The 17384-nt window shown below is 37.6% G+C and overlaps 1 protein-coding gene across 9 annotated transcripts in view; it reads right to left on the minus strand.

Moving 5' to 3' along the window:
* Positions 1-17384, minus strand: part of CDC42BPA (CDC42 binding protein kinase alpha) — a 183156-nt gene that overhangs the window by 123652 nt on the left and 42120 nt on the right. For all 9 annotated transcript variants that reach the window (XM_041425099.1, XM_041425098.1, XM_041425105.1 and 6 more), the window contains exon 3: positions 375-466. In XM_041425099.1, the coding sequence (XP_041281033.1) occupies positions 375-466 (92 nt within the window). The remainder of the gene's footprint in view (positions 1-374; positions 467-17384) is intronic.

Genomic DNA, 17384 nt, shown 5'->3' on the forward strand with positions numbered 1-17384 from the left:
AAACTACTTTCAGCCTATATAGTTATCAGGAAAGTTAGCAATTATTAGACTTCTATACCATCAGTTACACACTAATCTCCACCTCCTGACTGGAAAGAAGGAGTCAAGCAAATTATTTATCCTCAGACTATTGAAACATGGTCTCTCAATCCATGTGAGCCTGCTTGCTCTCAAAATTCACAATACTTAAAAAGAGCTGTCAAAGGATGTTTAAAACAAGATGTTCTTGTATCAAACATTAGGTGGGCCTATAATATGCATTATGGCTAAATAATGCAAAAACCTGTATATCAGTGTATTGTTATGAACTGTCTCTTCTCCTCAGTGCTGCAGGTTTGCAAGACAATTATCCAAACCCTCCTTCTCACACATACCTCTCCAAAGGCTCCTCGACCAATCACCTTCAGAATCTCAAAATCTTCTTTATGTAGTCGCATCTGTTTCACTTTAGATGTAAAAGGTTTGGCTGAAAAAAAGGGGGAAAAGAGAATCATTTTAAAAAAACCCAAAAAACAACCCGCGCAAAAAATCAAAGAACAAGGTAACACTAACACAAAATAGATGCAATCAGAGGCCTAAAAACAAGGGATCATCTTGCTTATATACCTGTTTATCCTAAAGGAATATAATAAAGTTTAAAGCTAGAAATAATGAAGAACTAAGTCAAAACTGCAGTGAGAAAAAGGCTTACGAAGTAAGCTTGCTTTTGCCTTCTTTTAATTAAAAAAAAAAAATGGAGTCAAGCTGACTGTATTTTTCCGCAGACTTCTGAGTTCACAGACATCCACTGGATGTGTGCTGTATAACCCTGATTGAAAAAGCAAAGTCTAATATAATGAGTTCACTTTGGACAATTATTAATTTACTTGCCAATCAGCCACACAATACTGTATTCAAGAAGAAATTTAAATGGTGGTAAATGGTTAAGTGGAAGGGCAATATTGGCTTACACAATGAATTATGTAATTTTTTTGAAAAATACTTCTTCAGGGAAACACTTAATAGTCAATTCTTGGTTTTGGAAGGAAGAAGAGTTGCACTCAAGACATTATTAACACATTCAGTGAAAAAACTGAATGCATTTTCAAGTTAAGCTTCATTTGTTTCTTCTTTTCCCCCATCTTTTAAAATATATTCGAAAGCAGTAAGCAAAATAATGTATTGTATCCCAGACAGGTAAAATCCCAGCAGTGTTTGCAGTAAAACAGTCTCAGGAGCACTATTCTCTCTTTTAGCCCCATTTAGCACTACATTTAACCAGCCATGGTTCATTAATACATGTTCTCTGCATGCATGCAAAACATCCAAGTTACTGATAACTCTACAGCAAAACATACATAGCACAACCCTTGGTAAAAAAAAAAAAAAAAAAAAATTTAAACTTGAAGTAATTTAGCAGGAAAAGGAGTTCTTTATAAAATTATTGTTCTAAAGGCACGTTCTATACTTTACACAAATGAAATCCTATTACTAAACCAGACACTTCAGCAAATATGGTTCATACAAGAAGGTTGTATAATCAGGACTGGGATGGGTCTCTAAAACACTAATTCAATTTCTGGCTCAAAGGCAGTCTAGCTCAAGGATCCCAAACAAGCAACTCGAGATACTCGGTTTCACATCTATGAAAAGGGGACAGTATTTTTGTAACAGACAAGGCACTGACAATCACATTGCTGAATCACAAAACCCCAAAAAGGCACGTTGTAATGTCACCATTTTACAAGGCCCATAAAACCTTATAAGCTCATGCTTTCAGGGTACAGAGGCCCATCTCTGTCCATTTCTCTCTCCACAGGGGCTGATGGAATCAGTGCAGCTTTATTTGCAGGGAAGAGTTGTGACAGGCATCATATTGCAGAACAATTTGTTCAGAATAACACTTCTAAACAGAACTGGGGAAATGTTTTCAAAAGCTCCAAAAGCAAATGACCCTAAGTAAGAACCAAGTTAAATAGACCTAGACACATGTAAGAAACCAAATTTGGATTCTCCTAGAATTCAGAAGTTTCTCTTTCTAGTGTTATTAAATAATCCTGCTAAAACTCTATAATTCAATTTAGAACTTTAACATTAATCATGCAGCCCTTCGAGGCACTACAGCATCCTTGTCCAGAAGCATACTACCTTCTGCTCAGCAAAGCAACCTTATAAACTGAGTCAAGACACAAGGTACCTGTAGTTTCGATACCTAAAACCCCCCACAAAACGTTTTCACCCTAGTCAAAGTAGCTTTCTAAACCACATTTGCACAATAATGTCACAAAAATGCAAGGACTTATGTTTACAGCACAGCCCTACTAACATTCATGGTAAAATAGATGAAACCCCTCAAAAATCTCAGTGGTTCCAAAGTCTGAACCTGGTCTCTTTTTTCTGAAATTTCTCAGATAGCAGGAATCAATCCTCTCCCAGGAATTACATCTGTTCCAACTAGAGGAACACCAGCTTACAATTAAAAAAACCCAGCATTAGGTCCAAATAGTAAAGATGCAGCCATGTAACACTGAGATTTTCACTGTAGTGCTACTTTTGCTTTACATTTATAATAACATTATCCAAAATATTGAATTACAAAATTAAAATATAGGTTTAATATTACATTTTAAATACTGCTGAAATGCAATTTCAACAGAAGTATATCACTCAAGTTCACAAAGATTTCCCAAACTTTCAAGAATCTTTTATTCCCTTAAAAGAAAGTGATTGCAGTAGAAAAAAGTGATAAGAAAATGTACTGGCTTAACTTGGACAGCCTGAGCTGTGCTACACTAAGTGACTGAATACAAGTATTAATACTACTGACTAATACTACTGAACAAATTAAAACAAGCCATTAGAGCCTTTTAACTTGAAAAACAACTGATTGAAAACAAACATGTAGTTCTCAACTGCAACATTTTTTGACCATTATAGGCCTGGCTAGAGTACAAGGCAAAATTTCTTGCTAACAAGCAACAGCATAGCTGTTTAAACCACAAAGCTCTTCCTCACTTTATATTGCAAGGAAAGGCCTGTCATTCTTTAATTATTATGTTCTGAAATCTTCCAGGGTTCCCATAGGGATTCTGGAAAAATAAACATCACTATAACTACTTCAGTCAAATAAAGACGACAAAAATAGGTTTGGAGTAGGTTAAATGATTTGTAGTATCAGCATTAGTGGAAAAGTTTGTAAAACCTCCCTCCTCTGTAACTTTTTTATCACCTCTAGCAGAGATGTCAATGTAGAGCCAAGCAGCTTTTGGAAGAAAGTTAGAGCCCCAGGGGACAAAAAAAAAAAAAAAAAAAAAAAAAAAAAAAAAAAAAAAAAAAAGGAAAGAAAGAATTGCCCTAGGAATGTGCTCCAAATAGCTTGTTCCAAAAAAGGTCAATTTGCTTTATCATCAACGTTGTTTGTCTACTGTGCAAACATCTGCTGCTCTTGCGGCAACAGCAATGTTAAGTATAGAAAACTTGGCCTGGCCTGGGGTCTTGGAAGGCTCTCCTCAGACAGCATTTCATCCATGCAGCTTTCCAGACTAGGAGGTTAACAGGCAGACCTTTGGCAACCAGTTTGCAGTGTCCTACAAGCCTTATTGAGAGAGCAAATGGTCAGGCCATGGAATGCTTTTCCAAAGAGTGTGCTCCAAGGGGTCCCTGAAAAGCAGATTTGCAGGAACACAGCCCTCATTTACACCCCCGTCTCCCTAAACAGAAACAGCACAAAGTTAACACAAAACAGCACCCTCTTTTTCCACAGGAGCTGTGGTTTCTTTCATGGTTGATATGAGAGTGACACACTTTCTCTGCAGATTTTTGAGAGGCAGTATGGGCATTTCCTTTGGTGCTTCATTCAGCCTACAGAAATACACAGGGGCATAGATGATTTTTTCCACACACACATCCCTTTTCAAAGTTGCTAGCCGTGTGTGATACAGATTAGGGAGCAGCAGTTTGCTGTGCCAAAGAGAACTCTTCCTCCTCCAAACAAGGAGTAAGTGTGGGCAGCCTGGCCGCTGCCTCCTCCTGCTGGTTTTCAACTCACAAGAACTGGAAGTTCATTATATAAAACTTTCCAGCCTGTTCTCTATGGCCACACATTGACAAATCATACACAATGCTCATGGAGGAGGCTGCTGTGAAAAATACTCTATGTTATCAATCTCCGTGGAGGAGATGGAGAGATAAGACTTGACCTATAAAATCTGTTCTGTGAAAACACTTGGCCACTCCACCTGGCCAGTACTTCCCATCTCACCCTGCCTGGGAAAACTGTGCCACCACCCTCTTGGCAAGACTCCTTGCACTTATTCCATCAATTACTCATGGCAAGGAAGAACAATCTCCCAATTCACCCTCAGGGCAACCAATGTACTGCTGCAGTAAGCTAAGCTGCATTTTCAAACAAGGTGAACCTGCCATGACTATTCTTTCAATTTATTTATGTTTCTACGGGTCTTTCCCCACATTTCATGCTCTAGCCAGTCATTTCATTTATGCCTACAACACATACAAACAAAATTCAGTAAAAGGGGAATACTACAAGAGTTAAAAATTTAGATTTTTTCTGGTTGAAATTTAACCAGAACTCCACCAGAACTAACATGTTAAACACATAGAAAAACACTCAGGAGGAGTCTAGTTGCCAGGCCAGGCCTGCAGAGGAACTTCCACCCCCTGGCCCTGGAAAGGCAGGATTTTATTATAATTACAACAACCATCCAGCAGAAGAGAGGCCAAACAATGGGCTCTGCAGTAGTGACACTGAGCTTCAACAGTCTGTTTATCATATTTACAGTGGGGAAGCAGTCATTAGCATTACTTACAGTCTACTTAATAATAAGGGGGTTATCTTTTAAACTCTTGGAGACAAAAGTCCACACCTTCCAAAGAGCTGACACAGGGATGGCAGTGACATGGTTGATAGCCCAATGCAGTTTAGTATTAGAATTATATCGAACGACATCAAAATAGTAAAACAGCTGTTTTGGATGCTTTATTAGCAAAGTTAGTCTCATGCTCCTGCCTTGCTCACTCTCTCTCCAGCTCCAAGTTTCTGTCTGCAGAGCTTAGCCCTGGAATTCAGATTTTCCCAGGCTAACCTGCTGGGGGGTTCCTGCTTCTCCCACCTGCCAGTGCCCCATGCCCTCCCCAGCACAGCACTGAAGGGAACCAGGGGTGCTGTGGGCATGGGCTGAAATTGAAGCCAAGTGAAATGAAGATCATGTTGACTGCTAAAGAAAGTGCAGCAGGCCTGGAGCAGCAATCGGGAACGTCTCCACAACTGATTTAAATAGAAAACATAACAAGACAGTGTTCATTAATTCCTCTCGGTGTCTTGCTGATGCTGCATTTACTTTTGGATAAACAAGCTGGCTAACTCTGCTAAGACTGAAGACTGTACCCTTGACTGACAGGCTGCAGTAAGATACCCATATCTTACTTCCCAAATTACAAAACACACTTCCTTAGTGATCAGGCATCCCACAAACCCAGCCTTCTGCCCACTGCACTGTTCAATGTAAAATGCCATGTCAAGCCAAAGGTATAGAAATTTAAAACTGTATCCACCAGAATTGTCAACAATAACAGTGAAAGTTAATTCTGAAGGAAATAGATTGGGAAAGAAAACAACCACCATGAAACTAGTCACTTGCCATTTCAAGACAGAAACCCCTTTGCTTCACTAGCTACAACTATTTATTAAAAAATACATACAGAGCTTCCCCAAGCAAATGAGAAAAAACACATAACATAAGAGATTGTCATTTAACTGAATACCAAAAGGCTCTTTACTTCTTCTTAGTGCTGTCTTTGGGGGGAAAAAAAACCCTAAACTCAACCACCCCAACAAAAACCTCACCACAAACCCAAAAGAGAATAATATATTGACAGCTCTGTTTTTTACAAGTGTTCTGCAGTTTTGAAATTTTGGCTAAATTCCTGAAAGGAACTTCACAAGTATTTCTACTTTATAGGCTTGATCCAAACCTAAAGTATTTATTTTCCACTGGCTTCTATCAGCTGAGATTATGAAATGTGTAAATAGCATTTTTGACTTAAGACAGACCACAGCCAGAGCTTTCAAAAAACTCTAAAAAAGAGGTGTGAGAGAAAACCACTCCCAAAAAAAACAGTCTTTCTTCAAACAAAGGGGAAGTAATTGACAATCAGCAAGGCAGAGCTGCTTAAAGCATAATTTGAGAGGAGATGGAAAAGAAATCTTTCCTCTCCACCCACCTAAGGTTGGCAGAATAGCCAAGAAGGTTTTGTTGCAGTTTCTGCCAACTCTCTGGAGGAAATCGGGGTGAAACACTGGAGTCAACAGCGATAGCAGCTGAACCACAGAACATTAGTCAAGACAATGTAAAAAATAAAAGCCACAAATACCCTTCTCAGTTTTAACAGTTAAGATTCAGTTTTCACTCCCTCAGAACATTTTTGACATGTTTTCTCTGATGAACAGTTAAGTGCCAGCATCTCTAAGTACAAGTTAAGAATCTGGCATTTTCCAGGAATGAGAAGCATGTCCACAAATTCCTGTACTATGGTATAGACAGACACAATATTCTGGATCCTACTGTGTTTGCACCAAGGTCAAGTAGAGACCATCCAGACAACTTTGGCTACAGCTACCACAAAATATTCTTCAACGGGAACTGGAAAATCAGGGAGAAAAATAAAATACCTTTCCCAAACATACTGGAGTAGTTCTGGTTTTTCCTTCCCCAGACTCAAACGAAAAATAATCCCTGTGTTCACAAAACACCCACTGCAGATCTGGACAACACTTCCATACCACATCAAGATATAGCCATTATTTTTTTTTATATTACCATTTTTTTCTCATCCCAAGAATTTCAGTAAACCACCCGATGTTTAAATATTATTATACTAGCAGCAAAGTGAAATATTGAACTTTAATTCACCCTGCTGTGGATTGGAATTCTAGAGCAAGACTTAACTGGTTGTGCGACAAGACTCCTGGTTCCACCTATTAAAGAAGGCAGAAATGCTCTGAGAGCAAATGAAGAGCAGACAGGAAGAAAGTTTTGTGACATTTAAAAACCCTGAAAGGCTAAAACAAAGGAGAAGGAAGAAGGTGGCCTTACACTTTATAAAGCAGAATGCTGCTTCACTCCATCCGTCATGGTGCCGCAGAGCTGGAAACAAGTCAATTAAAATCACACTTCCAACAGTCAAGCTTAAACTTCACATTCCCCAATGCCTGACAAATAACTCAGGATGCTGATATTTGACTGCCAAAAAATGCTGGATGTTTCAGCTCTAAGTAAAATAAATCAGAGCTGTGTTTAGAATTACTGAATGATCTGAAAAATCAAAATATATCAGGTATCAAAAATACTTTAAGGAGAATTGTTAGTTCTTCAAAGCATTACTTTTTCTTATGTAAAGCAGAAATAACACCTTCTAGTCTGACTAGGCTCTGGAAAAAGAGCTGTTTGTGGAACACTGTGTGTTGATGAATATCAGAGAAAAGAAAAATCAAACACTGGGCAATAAACAGAGCATGCAACCACTCTTCAGTGAGGGAGGGGGGAAAAAGAAAAGAAAAGGGGAGGAAGAATGTGTCAAGAAACAGCACTCTACTCTGACAATCAGCTACTGTAATATCCACAACTAAGGCCTGAAATATGTACTCTCTCAAAGCAGTTGTGGAGGTATCAAAAATTTCATAGATTCCTTTGTTCTGCATTTATGTTTTTGCACCCCTCATAAAAGAATTATCAATACATATTTGATTTATAATTGAAATAATCCTCTCAATTAAAATATAGAAATGAACCCTCTCTAGAAATTCTGGTGCATTCTGTACTAACATAGAAATGTTTTAATTTTAGAAGAAAGCCAGCAACTTCAGTCAATTGAGTCCCCTGCTCAGCTTCCCAGGTATTTCACATCTCTGCAGAAGTCTCCATTTCTGAAGCTACAGAAAGAAGGATTTTAAGGGATACTGCCTTACAATCCCTTCTCTTGCTTCCCTTTATCAGAATTTTAATTAAAAGAAAAAATATATATAAAGCAAATATACTGAGGTCAGGCATTTAATATTCTTTTGCAGATACTGAGAGGCTCATTACATCTTATATGAGCAACTAAATTTTTGCTTTTGAGGAGAAAAAAAAAAGCTGTAAAAGCTCTGTAAAACTTAAAAGCACTTTTAATATTTTTAATTAGTTAAATTATATGCTCTAATTCTTGTGAGAAGGGGAGTGAGCAGACTCTCCACAAACTTTCCTTCTCTAAAATGACTCATTTGTGTAGCCATATATTCTTAGCCAACACTTACACTTAGAACCTGTCAAAATGCACACCTGTCAAGTCTCACACAGCATACAAATTATTTGAGTCCTGTCTCTCACTCCTCCACTATGGAACTTTCCCCCCCACATCCTCTGCACATCCCTGCAGACACCTCCCACCAAGCTGCAAGGGCCTCAGAAGGAGGACAGTAATGCAGCCAAACCCAAAATAGCAGGCAAATTCCTCTCAGGACACCACTGGCAGGTGCCCACAGGATGAACATGAACATGTACCAATACACCCTGTTTACTCTTTAAGGGCATGGCACAAACCTGCTCATAAAGCATTTTATTTACTGCAGGTTTCACTGCCACTTGTTTGTATTTGCATTGCAACACAGCTCTAAAGCCCCAAGCAGAGCTAGAGAACTTGTACAAACACACAAAATTACACTCCTATTTTGGCCCTTATAGACAATATTTCAAATGAAAATGTTATATGAAGTCCTGCATTCATAACATTAAACTGAATTTCAAATATTAAAGTTAAAACTCAGAAAAACAAAACCAACTTCAATATAACGTGTCAAATGGAAATATAAAAAACTATACTGAGTAGGAACTTGGTGTTGTGAGAAGGAATTTTGCCTAGACTAAAATAAGGTTCATCTCCACAACTGCTTTTTATTGAAATTTCGAGTTCCCAGTCACAAAAGAAGAAGAAACACCTTCCCTATGTCAACAGCAATTATTCCACCTGGACAGCTTAAGCTCCTCTTCCACTCATACCCCACATCATTTTAAATGCCATCACCCTGTACTATTTGTACTCTAAGGACTGCAAACTTACTCATTTGCTTGCTCCTTGAATTTCAAGCTGGGTAATCCAATTGAACAGGTTCATTATTGTCTGGTTGTTTTGCATTGACACAAGGATAAAACAACTATAATTCAAAATAAAGTCATGTTTCAAGAACTGTTCTTAGTTTTGTGATATTTCAGGGAGTTATTACACTAACAGCAGCCTTTTATTAAAGAAACCACCCTCCTTAAAGGTCTCCAAAGATCTCAGAACTTCAGCACTCTTCCAGAGTTACCTTAAAACTAATGCACATAAAATAAAAAAATAATTAATCATTTGAAAGTTTGGTACCATTAGGATGTAAATTGCCTGTAATAAACTTGATTTGGCCCACTTGAGAATAAAAACCACATCATAAAACTTAAGCACCTAACTGTGCACCAGATCCGGCACTCTATTTCCCAACTACAATCATCTCCACTTTCTTCCTGATTAAGTGATCACTGTAAAATAATGCTGATTAAGATATTTTTATTTTGACCCCACTTCACCTCATGGCAATTTCAATAATTTGATCCTCAGCAGTGCTGAATCACTAAAACCTGTTGCTAATGCAAACCATCCCCATTAACATAAATCCAACTTTCAAGAGAATCTTCATTTTGAAGAAGACAAATACAGTTCCCAACACCTGTAACCAACCTATAATAAACATTTTCTGTAAGCAGGAAGTTCCTATATAAACCACATTGTCTGTAAGCACACATGCAGGTGTTAAGAGATTGCTTTGATCCACACCTTCTTTCTAACACCAAGGCTGCAGGAAAGAATAATTCTGGAACCACCCAGAGGATGGATGTAATTATTTATGAAACCAAAGAGAAACCTGAGCTTATTTTTCAGTAAGTACGTTGGTTCTGGTTTTAGGTACCCTTAATGCTTATATTACCTACACATAAAATGTTTTCAAACCAAACTCCAGGTTTCAAACTGTCCCTTTAGAATTCCTAATGAATCAAGGGAAGGGATTCACTAATGGTGCACCTGAACTGATTCTGTGCTACTGAGCACATCACTTATTTCAGTATGTCAATGACATGTCACAAATGAGAGAGACCTCAAATCCATGAACTCTTAAACACACATATTTGCAAGGCTGAGCCTGAATGAAGAGTCATCTTTGAATAATTTTGTAAGAAGATACAATTATTTGGTTTTATTTATCAACTTAAGATCAAAAGAGAAGGCCACGAGTGAAATTAACAATGTTACTGTAAATGACTGATCGGTTCAAACTATAAACTAGTCAAAAAGAACAATTAAGCTCAATACAAACTAGTCATCATCTTCAAATTCTAGACATGTTTTCAAAATTTTGTAAGCTTTTTCCCCTAAATACAGACAGGAACTATGGTATTATATGAATCTGATATACTGGAGAAGAAATGTTTTGCAAGTTGTGATCCTAAACACATAAAATATCCACTGAGTTCTGAAAATTCTTTGAATGCTTTTACCCAAGTTTTATCTCAAAAGTCTTGTTTATTAGAAACTTAAAAAGAAAAATCATGGCAAGACATAGCACACACAAACAAGTCGGAGATAAGTAATGAGATAATACGGAAGTTGGATACATTTTCAAAAGGGTGCAGAACACAAATTTTTTCATTTCTAAAACCAGCAGCAGTTTTACGGAGTCAGTCACCTTAATAAATCAACCCCACTTCAGAAGAAGGTAACATTCAAGAATTTTAGTTAGCACTATTAATTTTTAAAAATTAGCAAACTACTTCATAAAAATACTCAAATGCAAACTTCACTCTAATAAAAATAGATTTCTGGGAATAAGCCATTTTGAAAATATAAATCATAATTAAGACATAAGCAAAATGAGTGCTAGAAATTCATTACTCTTCACTCTGAAATTAGTTTATAAAAGGTTTGATCTATGAAAAAAGTACTTGCAGAGACATGAATTCATAGCTCTCACTTTTATAAATGTCTTGTTCCACAGACTACAAAGCAGCAAGTTAAGAAGTAGTTCACAGTAAAATGTAAGTAAACAAATGTTTCTATTTGGCATGGATAATTTATGTTCCACATGATATGACAAAACCCATTTCACTAATTATTTCATCATCTTTCCCTTTTCAGCAAGAGTCCTCAGTTCAAACACCTGCTCATGACACCTCCTCTTCCTCTGGGCTTGAGCAACACATTAAAGTAGTGAAAGCTTTAAAACAGTGTGAAAGATGGTCAAAACTTTCTCCAAATTCCGCAAATTTTTAATACTTTTCCATATGAAAACAGTACTTTTAAACCCTTTTTGGCAGTTGGGTCTAGTCTCAGGTCAAAAGTAGATTATTTGCATTATAACCCAGTGAACTCCCTACCTATTACAAAGAACACAAGAAGTGCAATATTTCCCTTCCCACAGTCTAAACACTGGGGGTTTTTTTCTGATCTGAAATCTTTACTAAAGTGTGCCAACTCCTGCCCTCATTAACACCTATTTTTAGATTGTTAGTCTGTATTTACTCAGAACTTACCACAAAACATTCCTATTAGTTTTAGCTTGATTTTACAACATTGCTCATCAAAAAAAAAAAAAAGTTGAAGTTGCTGGTTTTGAAATTCTCTGGTTATATCTGAGTAAATAAAACTGATTTCTGAAGCTAATGTCAAACATAAGTGGAAAATGATCACTCGAATGCCATATATGCAAGAATTCCAAATGCATTTTCCCCCAACAACTCTGACTGAACTCATCCACAATTGATGCCTTTTCATTCCTATCTATACATTGCCAACTTTCTACTCTACATGAATATTTCTTTCCACCCAAATTTTTATTTACATAAAAATGTAAAATGCAACTGATTGTTTGAATATTCTCATTTTATCTCAAAGTGCATTCAAAAACCATCTGTAGAGTAAAAAACACACCTGGAAAACCTAAATTCAGTCCGGATATGGGAACTCCTGTAAACTACTTTAGCAACATTCATTCAGAGGAAATGGGCTGCTTATCTAGCTGCTGAAATGGAAAGGACTCTTTCATACAATAAGGTATTTTGGGATTATGTTCTTGCTATTTTTCAAATAATGATGGTGTATAAATTAAAAAATTTATATCCAGCAGCAAATGGAAGGCTGGTGTTTACAATAGCCATTGTGTACACAGTCTATAAAAAGCAAACAAACCAGAAGGGCAGAATGCAAAGTCCTTGCAAAGACCTATAACAGAGGTGGCATTCAGAAACATTTGAGTTTCATCCTCTAGGTTTACAACTGCCCTCAGACAGGTGTGGATTTATAATTAAATTAATAATTTTGACTAAGCATCATCACCACCAACAAAATCTGCTACACATAAATATACATGACTTGCTGTCAGGAAGGTGACACAGACTGGAAATAAGAATCACTCCTGCAGTCACAGCACGTGTGTCTGCATCCAGGTGCTCTCATACCTTCTACCCTTCACCTGACTTGAATCAGATGTGACTCAGTGGAAGATGTTTCAAAGACAATTCACTTTTTTGCACGTTCTGCAAAGGTAGTCGGGTGGCAGGAGAGACTCCTAAACACACACAGCCTAAAAGAGCACTCCCCCTTACTCCCTAATCCCAAGGGAACACCCTGGGAAAAACCACAGCGGGGGGAGCACACATCTGCCCACACAGATTGTGACAAAACCTTTAACTCAGAGACTCCAGTCAAGCAGAAGGCACCATTAACAAAAACATCAATCAAGTTTTATCACTCCTGCTCACAGAATTACTTCTGAGGGTTTGTTCTTTTCCTGTTTTCTGGGGTTTTTAAAATCAGGAGTCTGTGCCGAGACTCTTAGTGGAACCAGTAGATAAAACTGCACAAATACTGAAATATTCATGTGGAGTATTCCCTCCACATCTTTTACCAAACAGATAAATACACAAATACTTTGCATAAAGTTTGGGCAACTCCAAGGGTCACAACTTTTCTGATTTACTGTTTCCTCTGACATACATATATAGAAAAGATGATTCATAGGAGAGTGAGATATCACTCTCTAAAGCTAACAAATCTTTTTCTAGAAACCCGACATCCACAGAGTATTTCTGTAAATAGGAAAATTATTTAATACACATTAATTTTAGAAATTACTGCAGTGGGTTTTCAACATGTCTTGGGCCCAAATCCTCAGAAGAATGCAAACATTGAACTTCTACTGAAATCAGCCAGACACCTGTGACTGCACAACTCTGAACTCCCATGCAAACTGCCAGCTTCAGACACGAGAGAATTAGAGAGTTGTGAAAATTACTTGTGTACACAAGGGTACATCACAAAAGAAAGGAAAAGACACTTCAGAGAATGAGAATTAAGTGTTCCCTTGTATACTAGAAAGATGTCGAAGTCCGTAAAAAGGGAGTAATGAATACACAACACCCTCAAACTCCTCACTTCTCTTTTTGTTAGTACTTCATTTCAATTTTTACTTAATTTACACAGAGGGATAGACAAAAATATAACAGGGAGCATCTTAACATGATATATCATAAGAAATGTTCAATACATCTTAGTATTTCATTTCAACTTTTACTTAATTTACACAGAGGGAAAGACAAAACTATGGTAACAGGGAGCATCTTAACATGATATATCATAAGAAATGTTCAATACATTAATTTTCTTGCTTTTAATTGTCATTGTTTCCTGATTTAATCAAACAGGTATTTATATGCATTTAACTACAAAGGTCTCACCTTCCAATGATAACCTAATTTGAACTTTATGTATAAAATATCATATATTACAGTGAGTTTAGTTGTGTATGTTAACTATTACAACTTCATGTCTTGTTTCTGTAAAGTTACATGGAGCTAAAATGAAAATGAAATTACTTTCCTATAATTTCTGAGTATTTCCAAGTACATCTCTCATACCTTTTCATCAAACACCAACTTACCCCTCTAACTTACAATGAAGTTATTGGAATATCAGTATCAAAACTCATCCAAAATCAAGCTTTCTCAGATGACTTCTAAAAGCCTTGCAAAAGTTCCTTCCACTGGAATAAGGTACTGCATGTCCTAGTCATTATGAGTTTTCCCCAGCTGGGATTTTTTTGTCCCCTCCCTGTGTTTTCTGCATCAGCCATGGTACAACGCTTCCCCTCAACCTGTTAATCCACGAAGAATCAATATTCACTGCAGAGATAAATCTTACTGCTTGCTCCCTTATAAATTTCAAATAATGAACCTCTCAGTACTATTTCAAATGTCAACAGAATCTCTGGCTCAACACAACAGCTAATTTAAATCAACTATTTCTGTGTGAGAAAGAATGGTAAATGCATTTGTTTTAATCCAATACCAGCACTTGAATTAATTCATACTCAAAGATGGCAGCACCAATATAATCACAGTAAGTACTGCAGAGATTAAATTTTCAACTACACTGTATTAAAGCAGTTCTTTACAAACCACAGGATAAATGGATACCTTGTCCTTAAAATTCTTCTGGATCTCAAGAAGAATTCCAGCTTGAGATGGAGAAGCTGTGACTGTCAGTAACTTGGGCTGCTAGTCACTGAAACAGACAAGACTTGCTTTGGCTTCTCCTCACTCTTACCAGCTGGCAGTACAACTTGCCCAGGCTCCATCTGTTAAGAGTTGCTCCTGCTGCAGTGATTTCCCCAGTTACAATTATTTAAGTACATTTTAGAACAAATGTGAATTCAATATTTGAGAAAGTTAATGGCCTGACAAGTACATGCTGTCTGAAATGAGGGCAGAGCAGGTGGGAACACAATGCACTAACCCATGTGCTTGATCTGAGTGACATTTCCACAGATAATGGCATTTCAGTTTTTTGGGCTCAACCAAATCACACATATCTCTGCTGATGCCAATAAAAAGATTAAATAAACAAGAAAATGCATTAGATACACTTCAGTCAGCAAGGCCTACTGACATTTACTCTCAAGGGCTCGAGGAAGTAAGGAAAGTAATTTCTGACTCATTAGATATTCTAGTCAGGAACACACAGAGAAAGAACACAGCTCCAGAAGATCTAAAATGAACCAAAAAAAAAAAAAGAACTTTTAGTTTTTGTAAAATCTGAAGTCCACACCCAAACCCTCCTCCTGAATATACCTGTCCTGCTGCCTGAAAGCACAGTGCCAGAATCCAAGCCTGACAGATGACTACCAATGCAGGACGTCAACAGGTTACTGAAATTAGCAGTCTAATCACCAGGGGACTAAAAAATGTGCACTCTCCAGCTGAAAGTAAACCTACTAACTTCCAACCATGTACAGTGGAAAATAGTGGGTGGGCTGAAATTTGCTTACAGTGAGCTCAATCCCAGTATGCAAACAGGCTCCTGCACTCAAAAGGAAGGAACAGTGACAAGGAAATTATGATACAGCTAAATTAAGGGAGTTACAACCAAGCCTGCTCCTCCATCTATCCCCTTTCCATGACTGTCCATAGATAACAGGGAACAGTCTGTGTTAACTGAGCTATCAAAAAAGTTATTTTTATACAGATATAATGCATATATATATATATGTATATATATGTGTGGGTGTGTGTGTGACTGTGTGTACCCACACATCCATATATAAATACATTTCCCACAAATACGTATATTCCACTAAATAGAAATTTCCACAGGAAGGGCATGCAGGTAGGGAACACCAAGTCCCTTAGAGCAATTCCTTACCTCCAAACAAATCTCAACTAAAAAGGATCACAAAGAGAGTAAAAAAATATTCTAATTTAGATGCTTTCTTGAGTGGCACCATCTGTTTTCTATGGGAGATGAAGGGAATAGCTTGAAACCATCGTGATTTCTGTTGGAGGGACAACACAGCAGAGCATAAGCAATCTAGGAGGATGCTGGAATGAGCTGATAACTTCCTTCTCCAAGCAACAGAGGAGCCAAGAAGTGCTATTAATGATGTTGTGGCTTAACCCCAGCCAGCAACCAAGACCTTTTTCTCACCAAGATGGAGGGGCTGGTGTTGAATGTGAAATTCAAGGGCACCCTTGGCCGCAGAGACCATGAAATGGTGGCATTTGAGATCCTTTCAACACTAATAAGAAAAAACTCTAAAGCCTTCTTCCAAGTTCCTTTCTCTCATAGAAGGACCTAAATTCCTATGAAGCTATACAATTACATAGCCAGATGAAGACATTTATACATGTTACAGAATCTTCTGCTAGAAAACTAATAAGGAAATTTAAAAAAACCCACAACAAAACAACAGGTATCTCAGCAGACCTAAGGATGAGGGCAGCAGTCAAGGAAGTCCTCTGCTTTCTAAGACCCCAGGTGAACCCAAGCACAGTGAAGGCAATTTTGAAGCACTCTGAATAGATTTCACCCCCACAGCCTGTGCTGTGGTCTGCGGAGTGAAGGAAGTGAAAGTTTATCCCAGACACATCCAAATTCCTGTGGCCCAGCCTCTGCAGATATGAGAGCACCATCAGAAGAAATCAAAGAAAACCAACACCCAACCAATGTATTTCAACACCTGGCCCCAAACCAGACAACAGCAGCCAACAGCAGCCCTGATGTGCTGACAAAACACGGAAAAATTCTTCTGTGCCCGGTGTTATAACTGCTTGTTCTCTTCAGCAGACTCCATCCCTGTGTTTCCACACCAGGGGGGAAATTTGCCTCACCTGCTGCAGAGCTACAGCAGAGATGAACTGAAAGAAATGTATCAGATTTTAGGATTTGGCAGGGTTTCTTTAGATATAGGTTTAGCTGGAAGTTGGAAACGTAAGCAGAAGGTAACAAAGACAACAGGATTACAACTAAGATCCCAAGTTTGCAACCAAATTCTGAAGGAAGCAGGGAATGGAGGTACAACAAGGCAACTTTTCTTGTCATGAATTTTTTTCTGGACACCACAACTACAGTTTAATGTCACCACTAGTGACTTGTATCTGTTCTTAGAGGACCTGAAGTGCTGCAAGAGCACGTGGTGGTCAGGAAACACAGCATCAGTGGAGAACCTAAGAAGATATGTTAAAAGGGACACAAAAGAGCATTATAACACCATGTACAAAACTGTACATTATATTAGATGTATAACAATGTTTATCAGGAAATCCAGAGTTGAGGCCCTTATGCTATGTCCAACTTTCAGAAGAATATAAGACAAAATAACTCACACAACATCCTTTGGGCTGTAAAACAATAATGGACATTGCCAAGTTTCAATGTCTGTACAACTGCAAAAAATCTTACTGTATCTGAAAGAAATAATTTTAGTATCTCCTTAGTATCATCTTTTTTAGATTCAAAATGAGTCTGTAAGTCAGATATTTTCTTGA

Source organism: Onychostruthus taczanowskii, unplaced genomic scaffold (genome assembly GCF_017590055.1).
Source record: "Onychostruthus taczanowskii isolate IOZ18803 unplaced genomic scaffold, ASM1759005v1 scaffold87, whole genome shotgun sequence".
Classification (NCBI taxonomy): Eukaryota; Metazoa; Chordata; class Aves; order Passeriformes; family Passeridae; genus Onychostruthus; species Onychostruthus taczanowskii.